This window comes from Neodiprion pinetum, chromosome 3 (genome assembly GCF_021155775.2).
Source record: "Neodiprion pinetum isolate iyNeoPine1 chromosome 3, iyNeoPine1.2, whole genome shotgun sequence".
NCBI lineage: Eukaryota > Metazoa > Arthropoda > Insecta > Hymenoptera > Diprionidae > Neodiprion > Neodiprion pinetum.
Genome location: NC_060234.1, coordinates 41877361 through 41898853, shown reverse-complemented (window position 1 = coordinate 41898853; position 21493 = coordinate 41877361). Strand labels below are relative to the sequence as shown.

The window sequence follows — 21493 nt, the reverse complement described above, 5'->3', positions numbered from 1 at the left end:
ATCCCCTGAAGAGTAGGAACAAGAAAACTCTTTTCCTCGGTATCCAAAAGCTGTTAGGTGTAAAGAAGTATGTATATACGGTGTAATCGCAATTAAATTTTTGGTTAGAGCTTTGGTGCTCGTATGAGGGATCATGTACAATCGTGTTACAAAGGAAAGCCTGGCCTAATCCCAAACCAACACATAAGTAAATGTTTACAATTTTCATCTTCAGTCTTCCGTATATCTGTTTAACTATCTATCATTATACTCAAGTATAAAATTACAAAAGTAGCGAATACTACGTTTAGTATATAATAGTATAACATAAATATGACTAAAGTATTTAGGACATTCTTATATCGTGATGATACACGGTGTTACATCTAGATGATCGATCGACGCCGTTTCCTGGAACGAGTCTGTTTTATCGCTGAAGTTCTCGGCCTTCGTCCACGTCAAAGCAAACAGCGACGAAGCTTCACTCCTGTTCGCAGGTTTCAAAGTCGTCTCCGCATTCCTCGGGCTCAAAATCTTCCTCCGCGGTCGCTTCCTGGTACTGCTGATACTCCGAGACCAGGTCGTTCATGTTGGACTCAGCTTCGGTGAATTCCATCTCGTCCATTCCCTCGCCAGTGTACCAATGAAGGAAAGCCTTCCTCCTGAACATGGCGGTGAACTGCTCAGAGATCCTCTTGAACAATTCTTGAATGGCTGTCGTGTTGCCGATGAAGGTTGACGACATCTTGAGTCCCTTTGGTGGTATGTCGCACACGGCCGTCTTCACGTTGTTGGGAATCCATTCGACGAAATACGGGCTGTTCTTGTTCTGAACGCTCAGCATTTGCTCGTCGACTTCCTTCATCGACATTCTTCCCCGGAATACTGCAGCCACTGTCAAGTACCGTCCGTGCCTCGGGTCGCAGGCAGCCATCATGTTCTTGGCGTCGAACATCTGCTGGGTAAGCTCGGGCACCGACAAGGCCGAGTACTGTTGCATCGAGCGAGAAGTGAGTGGAGCGAATCCCGGCATGAAGAAATGGAGTCGTGGGAACGGCACCATGTTCACGGCCAACTTACGTAGATCGGCGTTCAGTTGCCCTGGGAATCTGAGGCACGTTGTCACTCCGGACATTGTCAGAGATACCAGGTGATTAAGGTCCCCGTAAGACGGGTTGGAGACCTTCAAGGTCCGGAAGCAGATATCGTACAGTGCTTCATTGTCTATGCAGTACGTCTCGTCGGTGTTTTCCACCAGCTGATGAACCGACAGCGTCGCGTTGTACGGTTCCACAACGGTGTCGGATACCTTCGGGGACGGCATTACGGAGTAGGTGTTCATTATCCGGTCCGGATACTCCTCGCGGATTTTTGATATCAGGAGTGTTCCCATTCCTGATCCCGTCCCACCCCCCAGGGAATGCGTCAGCTGAAATCCCTGAAGACAGTCGCAGTTCTCGCACTCCTTTCGCACGACGTCCAGAACCGCGTCGACCAACTCGGCACCCTCCGTGTAGTGACCCTTCGCCCAGTTGTTTCCGGCCCCACTTTGCCCGAAGACAAAGTTGTCCGGACGGAACAGCTTCCCGTACGTTCCAGAACGCACTGCGTCCATAGTTCCGGGCTCCAAGTCGAGTAGAATCGCACGGGGAACGTACTTTCCTCCATTTGTCGATGTTGCAACTGAAAGAAACACCACATATCATCGTGAGGTGGCTTATTTTACACTTTCGACACACAAATTTCTGGAATAAAAGACGATACTTGAAGCTAGATAAGTTACTTCTCATCCTCCAACTCTGCAATTCACACTCTGATGATCTGAAATGAAATAAGAGTTGTGTGGTAGACCATTGAAGTTTTCCCGCCTCTCTTTAATTTCGAGCCTGGATAACCAGAACCTCCACTTTGAATATGAGTGCAGTCGTCATTCAAAACTCACGAAGCATGCACTGCTCGTTAAATTCTCTCCATTTAGCGACCCTGCCTGCATTCGCATGAATTCATTCACGCCACGTGTATATTGAACTCTTCAAAAAGCAAACCAGACACTTAAAATACCATCAGAGTATGAATATGCAAAGTTTTCGAGGTGCCAACTCGGTTTTTTCCCCCTACTCTCTCACGTTTAACGTTATACCAATGAAAATTTTTCTCAAGGGTGACAAACAGGGCGAAAACTTTTCTCGTCACACGGACCCTGCTCGATAGCTGGTACCACACAGATCGAGTCACAGTGCAGTGGATAGTTATCGTCATTACGCTTTGGTACGTTGTACATGGAGCTGTGCATGGAAGGGAACAAACGATACGCAAATTGCACGTGTACCGCATGCAGTATGCGTAATTGTAAACGGTGACAAAGAGCCGCGGCTGTCGCGTACATGGAGGGGAAGTCTCGAGTCGTGGACCAACGCGACTTTTAGGGAAGCTAATTTAGCCACGCTAAGCACGTTCTAATAATAAATTCGAATAGATTCGTATTTACATTCGCGGGTCGCGATATGCCTCAGACATTAATTTTTTTATGGCCTTCAAAAGGAGTTCGGTTTGAAAAGAGACCCCGCCTTTAATCGGAGCGCAAAGCGTTGTTACTCATAAGTCCCAGACTCTCACGATACGATTCTCAATTCTGCACGTACAGCGATTACATTCAATTTTTCTGTAGATCTTACTCATCTCCGTTTCAGACGTAGTAAGCTTCTTTTTCACCTGCGTCAGTGATCGCCGAACGATCAAATTTAACCGCGGTGCGACAAATCTTGAATACTAATCATAGCTCAATTGTCATTCCATTGAAAACTCATTATCACAATTAACTCACAGGCGGAAATCTTTATTTGGATATGGTTTGGCAAGTGTGATCAACTTATTACGAGTGGCATCTGGTCTCGGGTCCAAGAAACCGTTAAATGGCTATCGGTAAATAACTGTTGATTATAGTAACGTTGTAACTCGGTAAACAATAATATGAAATGAGTATTCAGCAAAACGTTTCAACCAATTATCTACAATCGGTCTTCACGAAGTTGTAATAACCTGCAGGAAAAACTGATCTTCATATATCTAGCATCTGAGTGGCTCCAATTCAATTCCTTGAATGATTGCTCAAGGTAGCAGATTAGTTCGGGTGAAATGATCTGGTCCGTTTGATGCACATGTGGTGCTCTTTCCGAATTCCTAACATTTCTGACCACGATACCGAAGCCGTTCAGGCTTGACGAGTATATTGTTTTTGACGATGGGATATAAAAGATAAGTAACATCTCCGGTGGACTCAGAGGCCAAGCAATATTTCTGTCCCTTTTTACTCTAGTCTTATTGTTGGCCACGGAGAAGCTTATCTCGCATACCAGTTATTTGTGAGCTCAAGCTACTTCCTATAACACATCCTATACGTTTGCCTGCGTTGAACTATCGCATCCAAGGGAAACCGTATGACTTGGAAAAAAGTTATTTCAGTCGTAACCTAACGAGGTTCCTCGACTGCCAGTTTCTCCTTTCTTATTTCTATGCTCCGAACGCTTTTTCCCTTCTCTTTTTTCTCTTTCTTTCTCTTCTCAAATTCATTCGTCCTGCCTCCGAGACTTTGACATACCACCGTCGACACTGCGGGAGAAATCTATTTTTGACCAACGAGAACTGAGAGACCTCGCTATCCGCTAAGAACCGTCCCAACCGTACAAGGTCGGTGCATGACGACTGGAAATTTCGCTTCTTAGGACTTGCGTCTCGGGCTACCGAATTCCTTAATTCCGGATTCATTTCCACCGCCAGTCACCGATAAGTTACGAAAATCGACGTGCAAGTATGCCTATATTTACGCGTCTAGGTAATGTTACACATTCCCGGAAAGAGAACAGTTTGTATACTGTGAAATTTGACTCACTTCGGGTGTCGTAAAATTTTTATTGTTGAAACAACAAGTCATAAAAAGAAAAAAAAAAAAATCACATCTCAACGATATGACGAATGTTATGCCAAGCTATTCTCCATCACTGAGCTGAGTCATCGGTGTTCTTCATCAGAAAATGTTTTTAAATGAGCGAGGTATTTAAATGGAATTTTTAAACAGCTGATCTGTCGGGATTGGCCTCTTATAGCTTATAACAGTTCGATGCAGTAAAAGTGCAACCGTTAGACACAAGGGGAATCAGATCAAAGGGTGTTTGGATTTCAGTTCCTTTGGCCTCTAATTCATCGGAAGAATTATTGCCTCTAGCAACAGCGAATTTTCTTCGACATCTCAATTTCTGTAGGAGAAAATTCACTGAGAAGCGATCTGAGTTCGTATGTTGATAGAAAATTTTTTTATAAAAATAAAGTGATGAGTGCAGAAGCTCATCGGCTTCGTGAAATCATATTGGAGTGTCTCTCTTCTGACTAATTGCAGACCGAATTATCTAACGTCGAAACAGCTGCTGAGCCGATTCATGAGGGAAACTGTGTTTACTTTGACTGTATATTTAACTCTAAGAATGACGTCTCACAAATCCTCACTTTCACGCAAGTGTATACATAGTCAAAGAAGCCAGTCAGGCTGCTGCAATAAAATCGCGTCATCGGCAAACTTCAGCGGATCAATTTCAGTTCTTCAATTTGTCTGTTGGAATTTTTTACTTATTATTCAATTTGAAATTGAATCAATAAAATTTAGAAAAAATTCAGTTTTATTTATGTTCTTGATTTAGAGAATTCTTTGTTCTTGCTATTTCAATTTTAATAATTTCCTCGAATTGTCGGATTAAAAAATAGGAGTTGCAAATTTTACCTGAGGCTTCGTTGTAGTAAACGGAGATTCTCTCCAACTGGAGGTTACTGTCCCCGTGGTAGATGCCGGACGGGTCGATGCCGTGTTCCTCGGAAATGACCTCCCAGAACTGCAAATAAATTGATATATATATATATACGTATTACGATAGAGTTCAATTCAGTTCATGAATCTCGACTAAGAATGACAAAAATAATCGATTTTAGAGTATGATAAATTATTTTTCAAACTCGCTTAATCGACCGATTCGATTTTTTTTCCTCACAATCGATTTTTATTTTTTATTCCCATAAACAACTCAATACAGTATCAATTTATCTGATTAAAGTATCAATTATTATCATTATCTTACTTACTAAGTATACCTACTTGATATAAAAAGTGAAAGATGAATGCATATTTATACCTAAAATAAAAAAATATTCCGAACGAAACTATAAATTATGAAAAAACTTTTCCCCTATTAAGACTACATACTGAAATTTACGAAATTTTGATTTCAAATTCACCGTTTCAAAAAACTACGAAATAATCGACTCATCGATTAATTTTTTAACTTGGTGACCATCGTTGGAGAGATTCTCAACTAATTGTCATCCCTGTCCGATCGAAGAACACCGAAAGAGGCAAAGGTGATAATTTCCGAGCGCAGCTGCGCCGGGTTTGAAGCACTCTTTTCGGACGTCAAAAATCCCGTCGCGGATGAGATGCGCGAGGAGAGGAGGTAGGTGGTATAATATGTCTCCGGTAAGTATAAATAGCCGGTACGCTGCACTCGGGAACAGTTGTCGCATGCACTGCAGCAGAGAAGTCGCTCCGTTAACAGTCTCTTCTTCTCTTTCGCCCTGCTGCAGCACCGCACAGCTCCTTCTACGTTTGTCTCCTCATCTCTTACTATTTTCTTTTTCACTATTAATAGACCCCACTGTGCTTCGGCTGCCGCTAAGCCTGCATCGCGCTACGAGATATGGACATAGATATAAACCCAGACGCATTTCCCAGGCTTCCGAATCCCCGAGACTTGAATTTCTCCCTAGTCGCTTCTGCTTAGTTTCACGAGAAAATTGGGGAAATGCAGATTCACCCTCGGTTTCAACTATTTATTGACAAAACTGCGTTTTAATTGGCTGTAAAGAGATCGGATTTATGAGAGGTTAATAAAAGGACAATTGGTATTAATATTTGTTCAGACTTAATTAAAGATAGGATCAATTGCTGACGATGAATAAACCGAAACTAATTCGGATAGCCTTCATTTATCTTTTCGTGGCAGTAATTTTGTTTCTCAGTTTGTCAGATAAAAATTATTCACAATCTGGTCGTGTAGATTTAAGAATATTTTCATTACTCGTTCCGATTGTCAAATCGAAAATAGTATCAACTCAAAGTGAAAAAGAAACAATTTGACTAGGCGAGTCGTCTTTATAGGCTCACCTTAATCGTTAAAACGTCAAATAGATGATCTTCTAATCTGCATTTCGTTCCGCGGATGAATTTCATTTGAATAAAACCGTCATTAAAGTATAATAATTAGACTGAGAGATTCGAGCGTAACTGGGATTATCCCGTCTATCTACAACATTGCAACTAAGTCCGGATTCACAAAATCGCCGTCCTCCTCCGTTTCTCGGCGTTCATAAATGTGGGTAAACTAAACGAACCAATGATTGAATAAAGCTTTGTTTTCACGCTCTGATCGCGAGATCCGTCGTGCAGAAAATCGAGTCCAATGTTCACTGACCGATAAATCGAACCGTGAATGAATTTTGATTATACACATCTAATATTCGAAGGTTCCTATATCGCGTTGAATTTTTTACCGTCAGAAATTTACTATGTATCCAGACCAATGCGAGGGTGAAATACTTTCCTTCTCGACGATCAGTCCCGGATTTTCTTTTTAGCTAATTTTGATTTCGTATCTTAATTTTTTTCGTGAAAATTGACTTCTTGGGAATCGATTACAGGATGTTGGGCCAATTATTATCCTGGGTGAAAATTCATAGCTGCGAACGTTTTTTACACGTATGCAGTGTCACGAATGAGCGAGTTCAGCCAGGAAGTCTCGTTAAAATCGTTATGAAATGGCGCATAATTAACGGATAGCATGGCTGGTCGGATAGCTGAGAACACGGCACGTGCACGACAGTCCTTCATTGCACCCGGAGACTCGAGTATTCCGTATCATTCTCGCCACACGGTTGCCGCATGTTGAACGAAGCCCTGAGTTCCGGAGTTTCTACGTACATATCCGAGTTCACCGAGCACAAAGAAACGCGAGAATAGAGCGGGGTGCTTTTTTAATGTAGCGTTGTAAATGTTCCATTCGGGAAGTAAGGGAAGGGAAGCAAAAACTGATAATTGTAAATGAACGGGACGAGAGACTCGGTAAGATCTTGATTTTCGTTTTTTACGATTTTCTCGAGATATACTGCATATTAAATAATTGTCGAGTATATGAAAAATAGGAGTAAAATTTCCTGACAAATTCAACGCCGCTGTTTATTTTGTAGAATTATTCTCAGATTGCGAAAAAAATGCAAATCTTAAAGAAGAAAAAAAACACTCAGTTTCTGAGATATGTCCAGAACATCTCAAAATCGTCCAGAAAGTGTTTCTTTATTCAAATAGAAGCATTTTGATTATTTTTATTTTGGTAATTCACTCTAGACATGAAGGTTGAGATGAAACTTTGATGCTGGAAAAATTTACCGAGAAACTAAGTCGACGTATGGTTTTAATTTTGAAGTGGGATGCTCTGTCATAATCTCGAGGGGACAATTGAGACGGCTAAAAACGAGGAAATAATTTTCAGCCGGAGAAAGATCAGAAGAAAAAAAAGAAGAGAGCCGGTAATTGCGGGAGAATCTCGATCGGAATTTCACGTGCAATTGCCCGTTTAAACGCTCGCTAAGCACTCCTCGTAGTTAATTTGTTGGCTCGTCCCTTAACCGCGAGTCTTGGAACGGATAAAGGTCAATTTAGTATAATTATTTTTATTCATCCTCCAAGACCCAAGGACAATAAAGCGTTTTCCTACCGCTGCCTTCCAGCTCTGAGTCATTCGCTCGCTCACTGTTGCTGGCTCGCAAAAAGTTCAATAAACTCGAGCATTCTCTAGTTTACCCGAACGGACATGAAATCGTAAAGAAACGTTCGAAAAACGAGAAAACTGTACCGCATCGATCTCACGATCAGCCAAGAGAATCACCTGCAATTTTTTCGCCATTTCGAACATCATATTATTCATTGATTTCGAAATGTTTTATTCCCGATAAAAATTAATCACGATCCCGTTAATACACTCGGCGTTTTTTCGAGCAATCTTATCTTGTTCCCGTGTAGCTAAAGTCAACCTCACCATTATATTGCTCAAATATTTATTCCCGCAAGTTTGCAGAGCGTTAAAAGTGTCATATTATTATTGTACTAAGGAAATAAAAAAATTTAGAGTACAGGGAATAGTTACCGTAAAATACAGAAGATAATTAAATTCAATAATGGGCAAAACGGGGATCAATTTTTTAAAACTCTTGATTCATGGTTTTAAATACTCAGGGCAATTAACGTTTTAATTAACGATAAGTGCGGGTTTCAGTTTCCTCTTTTAGTCTGCGGTTTAGTGCTTCAACTTCCGGAAGGGTGGGCCCAAATCATTTTCGGTTTATTACGGTCGATAATCTCTGCCCGAATTTTTTCTTTTCGATCAGATTTAACTGCTTCTTATTTGTCGCTTTTTCATGACAAAGAACCGTACGAAGCGGGACGGGCTGTCGTCAATCGGAATATTATACGAGTACACCGCAGGTAGGATATTATTCCTGGGTGCGGGTCGATAAGATATATACGCAGAGCTCGCAATTAAGTAAATGCACACGTAGACGTATCCTGGCTTCAACATTTTGCAAGCGTCACGTCGTTGCCAACGCATCGCCGGAAATTATATACAGAATGCCGCGTACATATCTATGAATATATTTTTACATGCAGGCACCACTCGAAGCATATTATTTACAATGCGGGGTGCGAAAGAATTCAACGGATACTCGTTTATTTTCATAATTTGCCGATTTTTATAGATCGGAAGATATTTCTATTGGAAATCCGATAGCTAGAATAAAATTTGCTACGGCGATCAATTTCTCGTTCCATAACATCAACGAATGGCTTACAGATCGTATCATTTCTTTTACCGATGATTCATACAACGATTAATTTTCAAGAATCGGTGTCAAATTCTTCGTCGTTATCTTATACTTGCCTCGGTGATCAAGTTAGCCGGTTTCGAGTGGAAGTCAAGAGCCCCCTTTGAAAGAGTCTCAGTGCTGGATTTGAATCGTCAAGGAATCAGAGCGTACCGTCTGCGGTTTAAGAGGTCCCGCGATTGGTTTATTTACTTTTCTTCTTATTCCGGCCTGCGTGCATATGCACCGCACATACTGCCTTCGCGTATGAGAACCGGGGGAAAAAAACGTCGAGAAGTGACAGAAGGCACCGGAAATTTATTGTGTCAGTTGAACTCTTCCTTGGGTTAGAAATTCAATGTCCAAGTCGTTCGTTTTATAGTATTTCTTGCAGAGAACTCTACAATCAGCAATGAATTGTAAAAAAACTTGTGCATATAAATGAGACCCGCGAATTCCCGAATTCAAAAAACCCGCCAGTGTTCCTAAGACCATGTTCGTAAAATCTTTCACTTAACAGTGTCGGGCGCAAAAATGTACAATCAGTAATGAATCGAAACCCGCAAATTCCCAAATTCAAAAACAACCCGCCAGTGTTCTTAAAACCATGTTCGTATAATCGTTCATTTTACAGTGTCAGGCGCAAAAATGTACAATCGGTATATAACGAATCGTAACGGTATTTAGACGTGAAACTGAGACCCTTGAATTCCTGAATTCAAAAAAACCGCCGGTGTTCCTAAAGCCATGTTTGGAACGCTTGGCAAGATTCGAATTTGAAAAGAGGTGAAATTCGTCTCGTACCTTGGCTCCGATCTGATTTCCGCACTGACCGGCCTGTAGGTGAACGATCTCCCTCATTGTCGGTTTTTCTATCCTGCGTTCCCTGCGGAGTGTCCTGGCTGACGATCGGATCTTTCGCCGAAACGCGTTGCGATGACGATGAGCCGCGTCTCCTGTTCTGATGCGTAAGGGAGCGTGTCGCCGAGGGAGTACCACCAGAAGTGCGGACGAGCAAGTGCGCCGGCGAAATGCGAGTGGCTGAAGAGCACCGTCCGTCTCGCCGACGTTGTCGCCGGGACGCCCGGCGCCCTGCAGCCACCCGTCATCCATCCCCACCAGGAGACTCTGGGACTTTAAGAACTCCACGGAATTCGAGCAGAACGGATGCGGTACCGCCGATGGAAATTTCGTGAATCACAATGGTTATTTAAACCGAAACTACACTAAACACACCCGGAAAAGTACCAGGTGCTTGGAATACATGGTTTCTCAGGGTAAAAATTTCGATCTGGCTGCTGTTTGGATATGTCATGGGGTTATGGGATATATCACTTAATATTAAAATCCATCAATTTTTAGGCTTCAAATCACACGTTCGCCGATTTTATCACGTCTTCGAATTTTTCGTCGATCATTTCCTATCGTTGGGTAAAATATGACTTATACATGCGAAAGGAATAAGAATGAATGGTTTTTATTTTTTGTTTTTTTTATCGGGAAAAGTAGGCACTTTGGAGTTGTACTGAAATTTTCCGAATGGGATTATATTCCAGGTATATGGTATGTTTTTAGATAATTCGAATATGAGGACTCGGTCTTTTTATAATAGCATCAGAAATTCATGCTGAAAATTTTAAACATTTTTGAGTAAATTCAAATATTTCTTACTTTTTATCTCATAGCGTGAATGCAAAAATTTGCGAGAAAACTTCTGGATACTTCTGGAGACTTCTGTCAAACTTGCACATACGTTGAACATGGAAATTTTGATTTTAAACAAAAGAGCAATTTCGTGTTGCTTCTTTGGTAATTTTGAAGCATACTCAGATATCTACGCTGGCAAATAAATTTTATTTGATCAGCGGTATCCTAATCAGTGAGACTGAAAAAAAATGTTGAATTCGGCCGGTAGTTCCTGGTACTTAAACTTACGTAAAAAGATCGCATATCAGATCACACAAATGTGTTTCAATTTACAGTAAAAAAAATACTTACTGATGAAGAGTCGAGCGCTCTTGAAACCAACGTGAACCTTATGATATCCATAACATAAAACGTGGTTTTATTTATGTAGATATTCCTGTGGAACATTTCTGTGGCTTTTGAAACTTGTCAACCTCGGGATGCTGATATTATGAATATCGGATTACTAACACAATTTTTTGGCTCTGTATCAAGTGACTATTTCATTTCACTTTCAACAGTCGTATCGAATATTCAACACGTTTAGCCTAATCTGTATGGGTATACGAAGGATTCATTTGGTTTTAAATTCGGATTCGAAACAAATTGCATCCGCTTCAAAGATGCTAAAATTCGCGTATCATTCGGAAAAATAGCAAGCAGCGTTAGAGGATCGAGTGATAATATATAAGTTCGTGGAAGCGTTTGGGGTGGATTTTCATCGAGCATCGAGGGCCAACCTGAAGCCTGTAAAGTGGGCGCGAAAAAGACTGTATATCCTATCAACGCTCACAAGTCGCCAGCTTTTCCCGCATGAGTCAAATGCGTCAGCCTGCTGACAATGAGTATCAGTTGGTTAGCTGCAGCTAATAATACCCAGTGAAACCATAATTTAATCGATATAACCATACAACGTCGATGCACTGAATCGAAACATTCGATGATCATTTCCTCCTTACGAAAGCACCTCCCGGTATTATTTTTACACGAATCACGGGAAGGTGACCGCGACGAAAGGTGAATGACAGATGATTAGATCAGTTCGTAACTTCCGCATCTTGCCACTTAGAAATCATACGCCAATTTGTCAATTAATTAATTGAGGCGTCGAAACCAGATCCACGTATATCCAGTCTTTTTCTGAACGATCCCAAGGTCGAAGTCACAGCCGAACGGTCACGATTCCGCCTAATCCGTAGCCTCCAACAATTTATCCAGCTTCCAACAATACGTGGCTACCGCAAAGAGAATCGAAGCGAGGGAAAACATCTATAAATATTCCCTCGTGTTCGCCATCCTCGCCGTCGACGTGACCCAGGACACTGATTTCGGATCGCAGCTGTGCTCGTATTGCAGATGGGCGCATCTGTGAAGAGGAAATTCAATTTTATCACGATATTGCACTAAAATTCGAGGGTTTCCTACCTCTTCAAGAGGGAAAAATGAAGAGATTCCAAAAAAAAAAAGTAAAAAGTGGGGAAAGAAATCAGATATACATCAGTTGAGTGGAGCACGCGAGTTTATCTTGATAAATTTAAACTGCAAGTTTGTTATCTCCTCGAGCCACGACTTTCATGACAATAAAACCGACTCCTTGACATGAGAAGAGAATCAGAGGATAACTCAGGAGACCGTATCTCTGTAATAATATGGTTTAATCGTCTGATTAATTAGGCGAGATAAAGTAATATAGCAACGGATATGAACCGACGCTACACACGTGTCTTGTCTCGTATTATATTACCCAAACGGTGAACTGGATCGTGAAGAATTTCATGAAATATTAACAGCCGTATGCGAGCTTACAGTTAGTCCTGACATCATATAAAAGACTTTCGCACGTTCACTTAGAGCCGTTGTATATAATGCGAAATTTCACGATTCCGATTCGTGACGCTGAGAACTCGCCCCGCTGTCAATAGATTCAATATTTAGAATTGCAGATTTTTATCATCCTAATCCAACACGGTTAAAGTGTTCAAGGAAATGAGTGAGTTATAAAAATATGATGGACGGACTACTAAACTTCAGCAAAATACACTACACTACATTTTGCAGAACATATTCGTTAGTCTAGCATTTAAATTGTTCACAATTCGAGCGGTCGTTATCTAATTAAAAATCGATGTGAGAATAATTCTGGTAAAATACCAAGGCCGCAACGCCTAATTGTCTGCAACCTGTGCGTCATACCTACGTACGGACAAACAACATCCAGGCGTATAGCAACTGCAGAATTTTTACCGATATTCGAAATTAAACCTAAATACTGTCAATTTTTTGGAGAAATTCTTGTTGCTTTCAATTTGCAAAAACATTCGAGCATTTCGAATTGCAAACACGAAATAACTATCACTGTAATTCAACCAACTTTGATAATGAATTCTTGACGCAGAACACTTCTCGATAAAAGTTTTGCCATTGGAACTTTTATTGAAACCTCAACTTGATTAATTTTTTAATCAGGTGAATAATGGAACGTGAACTTGGCATTCGTATCGTCAGGTGCTAAGCTGCCAAGGTTAAATAAACTTCGATTAAAGTGCCACACATTCTTACTATTAAAATTTTATACCTTTTCAGAATTATTGTCGACTGCTGTCGATGTGAAAAATGCACCGATTTCCAAGTAGCTTAACGTAAGGACTGTGTACCGAAGATCTATTCACTTCAAATTTGAGTATAGAATTAGCTTCCAAGGACTTCCAAGGATTCCCATTGCTTACCAATGACGGCCAAACACTTCCAATGACTTCCAGATTACAAACCTAAGACTTCATAGTGACCTCCAGTGGCTCCGAATTGCTTCCAAAGACTACCAAGGACTTCAATTAGCTACCAATGACATCCAATGACTTTCAAAAACTACCGTCCCTCTAATTGATTCCAATTAACTTCAGTCGACTTCCAGTAATTCTACACATTTCCTGAGTAATTTAAACGCTGCTTCAGGAAGTAATTTCAAGAGCCAATAACTCAATAACCACTACGTGGATTTAATTCTAAGTCATCGTAAAAACGTCTTCACTAATGTAGTTTATGACTATCTCAATGCTTATATCGTAGTGCGATGCCCGTGGTGCGAATATAGAAAGTTGAACTAAATAACTCTGGGGTCGTCCTCGCCGGATTATGGATTTTGCTCGAGATTTTGCTGGTAGTTTACTGCTGGATGTTATAGTGTCGAGTGCCAGGTCCAGGGCTCGATCGCGTGAAGTGCACGGAATTAAAACAAATATCTTTTTTACCACACTCAATATAATTATACATAACACCTTTTTTCAACTTGACTTTGGTTTTATCACAAACTGAGAAGGATTATGACGTATAATAATGAGATTTTCATTGACTACCGCTACTTTATTTCCAAATACTTCCAATGACTTCCATTGACTATCAATGACTTCCGATGACTTCAAGATGCCGGAAAACTAAGTATAATTCCAAGTGACTTCCAAAAAATTGAGAAGACTTCGGAGCCCAGCGTACATAGGGCTTACCAAGTAAATAACCCCTCGCCACATACAGTACATTCATGGAAGAACATGTGAAACTTGCAATGATTCACTTCGCTGATCGTGAATTAAAATGCACAACTCAGAAATTACACAACTGGTTGCGCTGGAAATATAATAATCGAAATATCCCAAATTACATCCATAATTGTATTGATCGGACGTAAATTCTTTTACTTACCGCAATTATGCAACTCATCTTCAACTATGCGTGCAAAAAGTTTTCACATTTGTTCGTCGAGACATTCACATTCCCCAAAATCCCATTTTACTTAATTAATGTATTAAATATTCATTAATAAATTTCTTTCAATACTTACACATCTCGATAAATTTTGATTGATAATCCAGATTTCGGCTGCCATAGTTCATTGCTCAAATCTCAGGATTCACTAGACATTATATTACTTCGTCAGTTTTATGAAATTGCTCGTTGTAGTAGAAAATTTTATGGTTCATGCTAAAAGGCGGAAAGCAAAGAACATATGAATTCACACTTAATTTGTAACTGACATACTCCAAGGAATTTTAATAAAGACCTAAGATCGCATGATCGTCCAGAAGGCTAGTGCACCAAAACTTGTTTCTATTTTGATATCATATTTTTGCATCGTAAGATAAAGAAAAAGTATAAATAATAGAAGGAAACTCGATTTGAGAGATCTTTTACAAAAATCGAAGATAAGAAAATTGCATATGGTAACACGGACAAGAGTTTTTGTATGAACAGGACGTAATAGTTGAATTAATTAATCATTATTTAATTAGGTGAAACGGACACTCAGGATTCGAAGGATGACTTTGTATATAGTTAGGGAATAGGTAGGACAAACGGGAGAGTAACTTATTACTGTGATTAATAATGTATAGTAATTACGTGTTAATAAAATGTATTTTTTATTTCATAATAATTTATTATAAGATTGTGGCAATCTCGCTGACGATACTACAATTGTAGGGTGGTAAATACAAGACGCGCTAAAGCAACCAGAATTAATACATTCATGAAAAAAAAAGCTTACGAAGAAGACGAAGAGAAAAGTACAAAACACAAGGCGTCAGTCTTTGTTACACGATAGTAACGATACCTATATAGTTTTATTCGGAATGTGTTGCTGATTTTTACAACAGAGAAATATACAATATATTTATACGTACAACTAAAGTACCAAATAGAAGAGGACCTTTTTTCCCCAATATTAATAAAGCTGGCTGACAAGCGCGCCTGTCTTTTTTGCTATACGTTAAACGTTTTGTATATAAGTTGTAAAGGCGAAAGAATTGACGAAATAATGCAACCTTCAAAAAAAAAAAACAATTATTCAATTATTATTTTTAATGATGTCTTTATTGCGAAAAGTATTGTTATTTTTTTTTCAACGATGAGAAAAAAAGAACAACCAAAAAAAACAAACGCTTTCTCTGTATCTCTCAAGAAGCGTCGTCGATCTTTACAGAAAACATTCCGCCGGACCGTTACATAAAAAAAAAAAAAACTCATCGTACGTATGTATGAGTTTTTTTTTTATACAGGTGTTGTGTACAGGTGAACAGGAGCGATAAGACAAGAGGGGAAGTTGGGAGGAAAACGGTGAAGGTAGTAAAGCGCGGCGCGTCCTGGCTGCTGTCATGGTTGTGTGATAACAAACGAGTCGGTATATAGAGGAAATAGCGAAAAAAAAAAAATAATAATAATAATAGTAACAGGTGAGAGGGAAGATGTGAAGGAAAAATAAAAATTTATAATGACGATAAGAGGAAAAGTAAAAAATGAACAATCAGCTTTTAGGGATAAGGGATGGGTGGGATTGGGGTGTCTAAGGCCAGGGCGACCGCTTTAGTTCTCGTCAACTTCGGCTTCCTGTTCCTCATCGAACTCGGCGTCCTCGTCAGCGGTGGCTTCCTGGTACTGTTGGTACTCGGACACCAAGTCGTTCATGTTTGACTCTGCCTCGGTGAATTCCATCTCGTCCATACCCTCACCGGTGTACCAATGGAGGAAAGCCTTCCTCCTGAACATGGCGGTGAACTGTTCGGAAATTCGCTTGAACAGTTCCTGGATGGCAGTCGAGTTGCCGATGAAGGTCGCCGACATCTTGAGACCACGGGGCGGGATGTCGCACACTGCGGTCTTGACGTTGTTGGGAATCCATTCGACGAAGTACGAGCTGTTCTTGTTCTGGATGTTCAACATCTGCTCGTCTACCTCCTTCATCGACATCCTTCCTCGGAATATCGCGGCGACTGTGAGGTACCTTCCGTGACGTGGATCACAGGCGGCCATCATGTTCTTGGCGTCGAACATCTGCTGGGTGAGTTCGGGTACCGATAGCGCACGGTACTGCTGGCTACCGCGAGATGTGAGGGGAGCGAAACCGGGCATAAAGAAGTGAAGACGGGGGAAGGGAACCATGTTAACGGCGAGTTTGCGGAGATCGGCGTTGAGCTGACCCGGGAATCTGAGGCAGGTCGTAACTCCGGACATTGTGAGGGACACTAGATGGTTGAGGTCACCGTACGTTGGGGTCGAGAGTTTCAAGGTGCGGAAGCAGATGTCGTACAGCGCTTCGTTGTCAATACAGTATGTCTCGTCGGTGTTTTCTACCAACTGGTGGACTGAGAGGGTGGCGTTGTAGGGCTCGACTACGGTGTCGGATACTTTTGGCGACGGTACGACCGAGTAGGTGTTCATTATTCTGTCGGGGTATTCCTCGCGAATCTTTGAGATCAGCAAGGTTCCCATTCCCGATCCGGTTCCACCTCCAAGAGAGTGCGTGAGCTGGAAGCCTTGCAGGCAATCGCAGCTCTCGGCCTCCTTCCTCACCACGTCCAAAACTGAGTCCACCAGCTCAGCACCCTCGGTGTAGTGACCCTTCGCCCAGTTGTTTCCGGCACCGCTCTGACCGAAAACGAAGTTGTCCGGTCGGAAGATCTGACCGAATGGTCCCGAGCGCACGGAGTCCATGGTACCAGGCTCCAAATCAACAAGGATCGCACGAGGGACGTATTTTCCTCCTGACGCCTCATTATAGTAGACGTTGATCCTCTCCAGCTGAAGATCAGAGTCTCCATGGTAGGCGCCGGTCGGGTCAATTCCATGCTCGTCACTGATTATTTCCCAAAACTGAAATCAAACGTACATCATCAGTATAGAAATTGCAAATTCAAATATTTCAGGTGACTTGAAAAATTAACGACGGAGCCAGGAATCGAACCCGGTATCTAGGGATGCTTAGCCTCACTCCACCAGACCACCTAGCCGTCCTGACTACAGTGTCATTAATTTCTCTCATCACCTGTTTTCGAATTTGTGTTTGGTTCGTGTGCCATGTATATACAGGGTGTCCCTAAATTGCCTCCCACGGACTAGCCAGCATAATACCTCGTTAAAATCCAACCGAGAATTTCTTTTCCGGAAGATCGTCCGACGCATAGTTTTTGAATTATAAGCGATAGCGCTAGGCCAATCAGAGTGCACCATTTCATCTAGATTTGCCGCCTACTCTATTATATTCGTACGCGTAAACACATAAACGTAAACACACATATACTTAAAAGTCCTAAAATGTGCCCCTAGCGACGAAACCTGTAACTTCTATCATCAGTTTAATGGTGGATTTTTTTTTATCTTATCTAAGCTTACATCACGTGTAACAAAGTTGAATATTTCGTTTTTTTTCTTTAAACCAGTGAAATCTCCGCAAATTATCAAACACTTGTGTCTATAACTTTATTCTTTATCCGTGGATGATTTTACAAAAAATTATTATTCAAGCATTTGATTAAAACTTCCGATTAAAAATAAAACTCTTTCCCCAGCAATAGAAAGAATCATCATCGTCATCATCGCAACCGATATGGTTCAACTAACAATAAGAGTAATCCGGCGAGTGTGGAATTACTTTATAGAAAATTACACAGCGTTGTGTATTTTCATAAATGCAAATAACAGGGAAACTACTAAGGAGCTTATGGCGAACGGCAAATTAAATTTAATTAGTGATTTATTCATCCGCTCGAGAGCCAGGCAGCAACTAGCCAATCTGACACACTCGACTGAGCAACAACGGAGCGTCTTCGACTGGCAGGAGTTCAACGACACCGGCAAAGCATAACTCGGACTAATCGGGAAATGCATCGGGCCGCAGCAGTTTCGCAGGGTAAATAATAACTTTGCGAATATAAATAGCACCGAACCAGATTCAGAGGCAGAAATTTAGTCATGAATGAAACCCAGGAATGTAAAAAGCATCACGCATCAATTGGATTACTGGGATAACTGTGACTTGGTTTCTTTTCAACTTATTTCATATTTGCCTTTTAATTTCATTGCTCAACCAAAACGAGCCAATTTCTTATGAATTTCGTATTAGGTAACAAGTTATGCAGCCTAATGGCTGACCATATATGAGCATCGTGCGGTGGGACGTCATCCCCCTCTACCGCCCGAGAATAATAAAGTAGACATGAGTCACCAATGTCACCGCTATATATAGAAATGATGATCATGCCCATATTGCCATAACAGGTAATTAGCATCAGGGCCCAGGTGAACTTTATCTCCTCTTGCTATATTTCGCCATCATTATTACGCAATGCCTATGACTGCATATATGGTTCTGAATAGAGTGCAAAAAGAAATACACAAGTGGTGCCAGTCAACCAAGGAACGAACATACTATGATAAGTAACTACAAAGGTCGTGAAATTGTGAAAACCAATGCTACTATGTTTATATGCTATAAAGCAATTATTTGAACGATTTTAATTCTCGCCTTATAGAGAGAACATCAAAGTATGAGATATTTGAGACAGATTACATTTTTCGAGTCAATTTAAATTCCTCATTAGAGTGACATCGACTCTAGGAACAACGAATTGAACCACATAATAACACCTTGGGCAATACTTTTGGAGCTTTATATTGGAGGAATTCATCGAGCCGATAACAAATATATCTAGTTGAAAATAACTAGTTCATAATTTTATCAAGATGCATCGACCGATTAACTATATCAAGACCAAAATGACGACCCTTCGATAATAAACGTCAATCTAACAATACATTCATATCAGGAGCCCTGTACGTGTGTGATCTGTTAACGAGGCAGACGTTTTCGGTCAGGGTAGTAGCTAACGGAAAATGAAACCCTCAGCACCTAACACCTGGCATTTCTTTGTCCTCAATAACCAGCTGCTCCGAGGAACGCAAGCAAAATTTCACATGGTGAAATAACTTCCAAGTTGTGTCCAGTATAGGAACCGACAGAGGAGGCATCGCGTATTTATTTGTAAAAAAACGAGAAACAGACTCGGAGTGGCTAGTATCAAACTCGATAAAAATTCCAATCAAGGCTATTAAAAATCGATAAAACTAAACTCTCGATATAACAAACTCCGTATGCTTCATTACTAATAATTGACGTGTATTCATTCTGTTCACTGACTCAAGGCTGGGTGGCCTTGTACTAAAATTTACTATTCTGAATCCTGTACTTGGTAACGATGACGTGACTCGGTCTCGCGCTGCTAGGTTGCTGTTTTTTTTAGCTCCCATCTTTTTTTTTCATCAAGTTTTACGGAGAAATACCACCATGCGTTAATTTACAAATTTTATACCCTTCCCGGAATGACATTTGTCATGAAACAAGTGCATGCCTACATCGTCCTTCGACGCCACTTGTTAAAATACAGCTAAATTAATGACCGACGGAGAGGCAGAAAATTTTGTCCAAATACGCCGATCAATCGCCGAAAGCAAGCCAACATAAAACAAGTTCTAAACGCTATTTTGTCAGCGTTCAACGAAACAAGCGAGCGAGCAAGAGAGCGCGGGAAGAACGACCCTGTGGCACGAACGAACGCCTTTGCCGATATTCGCTCTCGCTCGCTCCTCAATTTTATCTCATATTCTCTCTCTCCCTCTCTCTCGCTCTCTCTTTTTCTCTCCGCAACAGCGTCCACGTTCTACCTATGGGAGCGCTGTGGCAGGGAAAGCTAATACGGTACAAGAGATGCGTGCGCAGCCGCTCGATGCTGCAATATCGCATCCGCACCTCAGCCACACCCTGTCCGAAATCCACGCATATTACCAATAGCCGATCGAATGTGCCGAGTCGATACAGCTCGGCTTGACCGCGAAAATGCACCGAATAAGCGACCGCAGCAGACGGTCTCTGTTTCTAGCCTGTCTCGACGGGTAGTTGAACGCAAACTTTCGACCCGCGATGTTGGAAAAAAACCGTTACGCCGGCCGGCGCTGTCGCCATGACAGCCAACTCAACAGTTGCGGCAACACAGTTTGGTGGGGGAGGGGGGGGGGGGGGGGGGGGGGGGGGAGAAAGATGGTACATTTACGTTACAGTACACTTGCCGGCGACGGATTGCTAGATAAGATCTGTTGCTAGGGACGAATTATTGTTGACTTTGAGAGGATATCGGCAAGCCGCGGCATCTGACGCGTAAAAAATTGTTCTTCCGTCTCGTCAAGTTTCTCCTTTAAAGTGTGAAAAAATTCCTGACGCCGACCGGCCGGCGTTCCTATACTATTATACCCGAATTGATTCTTTCTCGTAGCTTCTTGGCCGCTGCCGGCGCGTCCCGAGTCTCGTCCACTTTCTTACGGAATTTCGAATGCGCGTATCCCCGATATTTATAATTCACTTCACAGAGGCATGCACTGGTGGAAAATTTATCGCGGTGTACAAACACTGAGCAGTTTTAACCAGAGTTTTATCTCCGAGTAGTTGCATACAAAGAAGAGGCTAATGAATTTTTTTTCTTTTTCGTCACGTTCTACGGCTACAGAGCCCCTGGAAAGCTTATGAAAAAAAATTTGTATTTTATCAAGCGAATAATAAACTCACCTTAGCTCCAATTTGGTTTCCGCACTGACCGGCCTGGATGTGAACGATCTCCCTCATGTTGATCTGGTGGATTGCCTCTAACTCTTGTTACTTGACAACTGAAAGCTCGTACGCGTCGCGAGAGCCGAGAAGCGTTTATGCGAATGCGGTGGCACCGGCGCCCGTTACAGATTTTCAAGCCTCGAACGGGTGAGAAAGTGGGGGAGAGCAACGCCCTACGCCGGCTTCCCATTGGTCCGCCCGTATAAGGTCGGCCGACGTCACTCAGTTCTGCCAACCTCGCCTAAATTCACCCAGGCGTTCGAGCCCACTTGCACACTACCGAAGCTGCACGTAGTGTTTTCATTATCTCTTCACAAATTCGTTACCGATACGCCAAATGCGGCGCTGACTTCAGTTTATCTAATGCGATTTCAATACGTAGCTAAAAAGATAGTAGCTCGATACGACCAATATCTACCGTCCATCGTGCAGGTGGTGTTGGAATACAGT

General features: G+C 41.5%; 2 protein-coding genes across 2 annotated transcripts; both read right to left on the bottom strand.

Annotated features, from left to right (window-relative positions):
• Positions 1-76: 76 nt before the first annotated feature.
• LOC124213774 (tubulin beta-3 chain) lies at positions 77-9989 on the bottom strand. The gene is made up of 3 exons (XM_046615398.2): positions 9739-9989; positions 4751-4859; positions 77-1662 (listed from the first exon to the last, which is right to left on the bottom strand). The coding sequence occupies exons 1-3, from the start codon at positions 9793-9795 to the stop codon at positions 461-463; spliced, it is 1368 nt and encodes a 455-aa protein (XP_046471354.1). The 5' UTR covers positions 9796-9989; the 3' UTR covers positions 77-460.
• A 5019-nt stretch (positions 9990-15008) lies between these two features.
• On the bottom strand, positions 15009-21161 carry LOC124213643 (tubulin beta-1 chain). Its single transcript, XM_046615118.2, has 2 exons — positions 21002-21161; positions 15009-17259 (listed from the first exon to the last, which is right to left on the bottom strand). Exons 1-2 carry the CDS (start codon positions 21056-21058, stop codon positions 15973-15975), a joined length of 1344 nt encoding a protein of 447 aa, XP_046471074.1. The 5' UTR covers positions 21059-21161; the 3' UTR covers positions 15009-15972.
• Positions 21162-21493: the final 332 nt, after the last annotated feature.

Excerpts from the sequence above, each read along its gene's own strand:
- LOC124213774 (XM_046615398.2), bottom strand. The coding sequence starts at position 9,795 with ATGAGGGAGATCGTTCACCTACAGGCCGGTCAGTGCGGAAATCAGATC. Across the intron at positions 4,860-9,738 it reads GAAATCAGATCGGAGCCAAG|TTCTGGGAGGTCATTTCCGA; the intron begins GTACGAGACGAA and ends ATTTATTTGCAG. Across the intron at positions 1,663-4,750 it reads TTACTACAACGAAGCCTCAG|TTGCAACATCGACAAATGGA; the intron begins GTAAAATTTGCA and ends TGTTTCTTTCAG.
- LOC124213643 (XM_046615118.2), bottom strand. The coding sequence starts at position 21,058 with ATGAGGGAGATCGTTCACATCCAGGCCGGTCAGTGCGGAAACCAAATT. Across the intron at positions 17,260-21,001 it reads GAAACCAAATTGGAGCTAAG|TTTTGGGAAATAATCAGTGA; the intron begins GTGAGTTTATTA and ends GTTTGATTTCAG.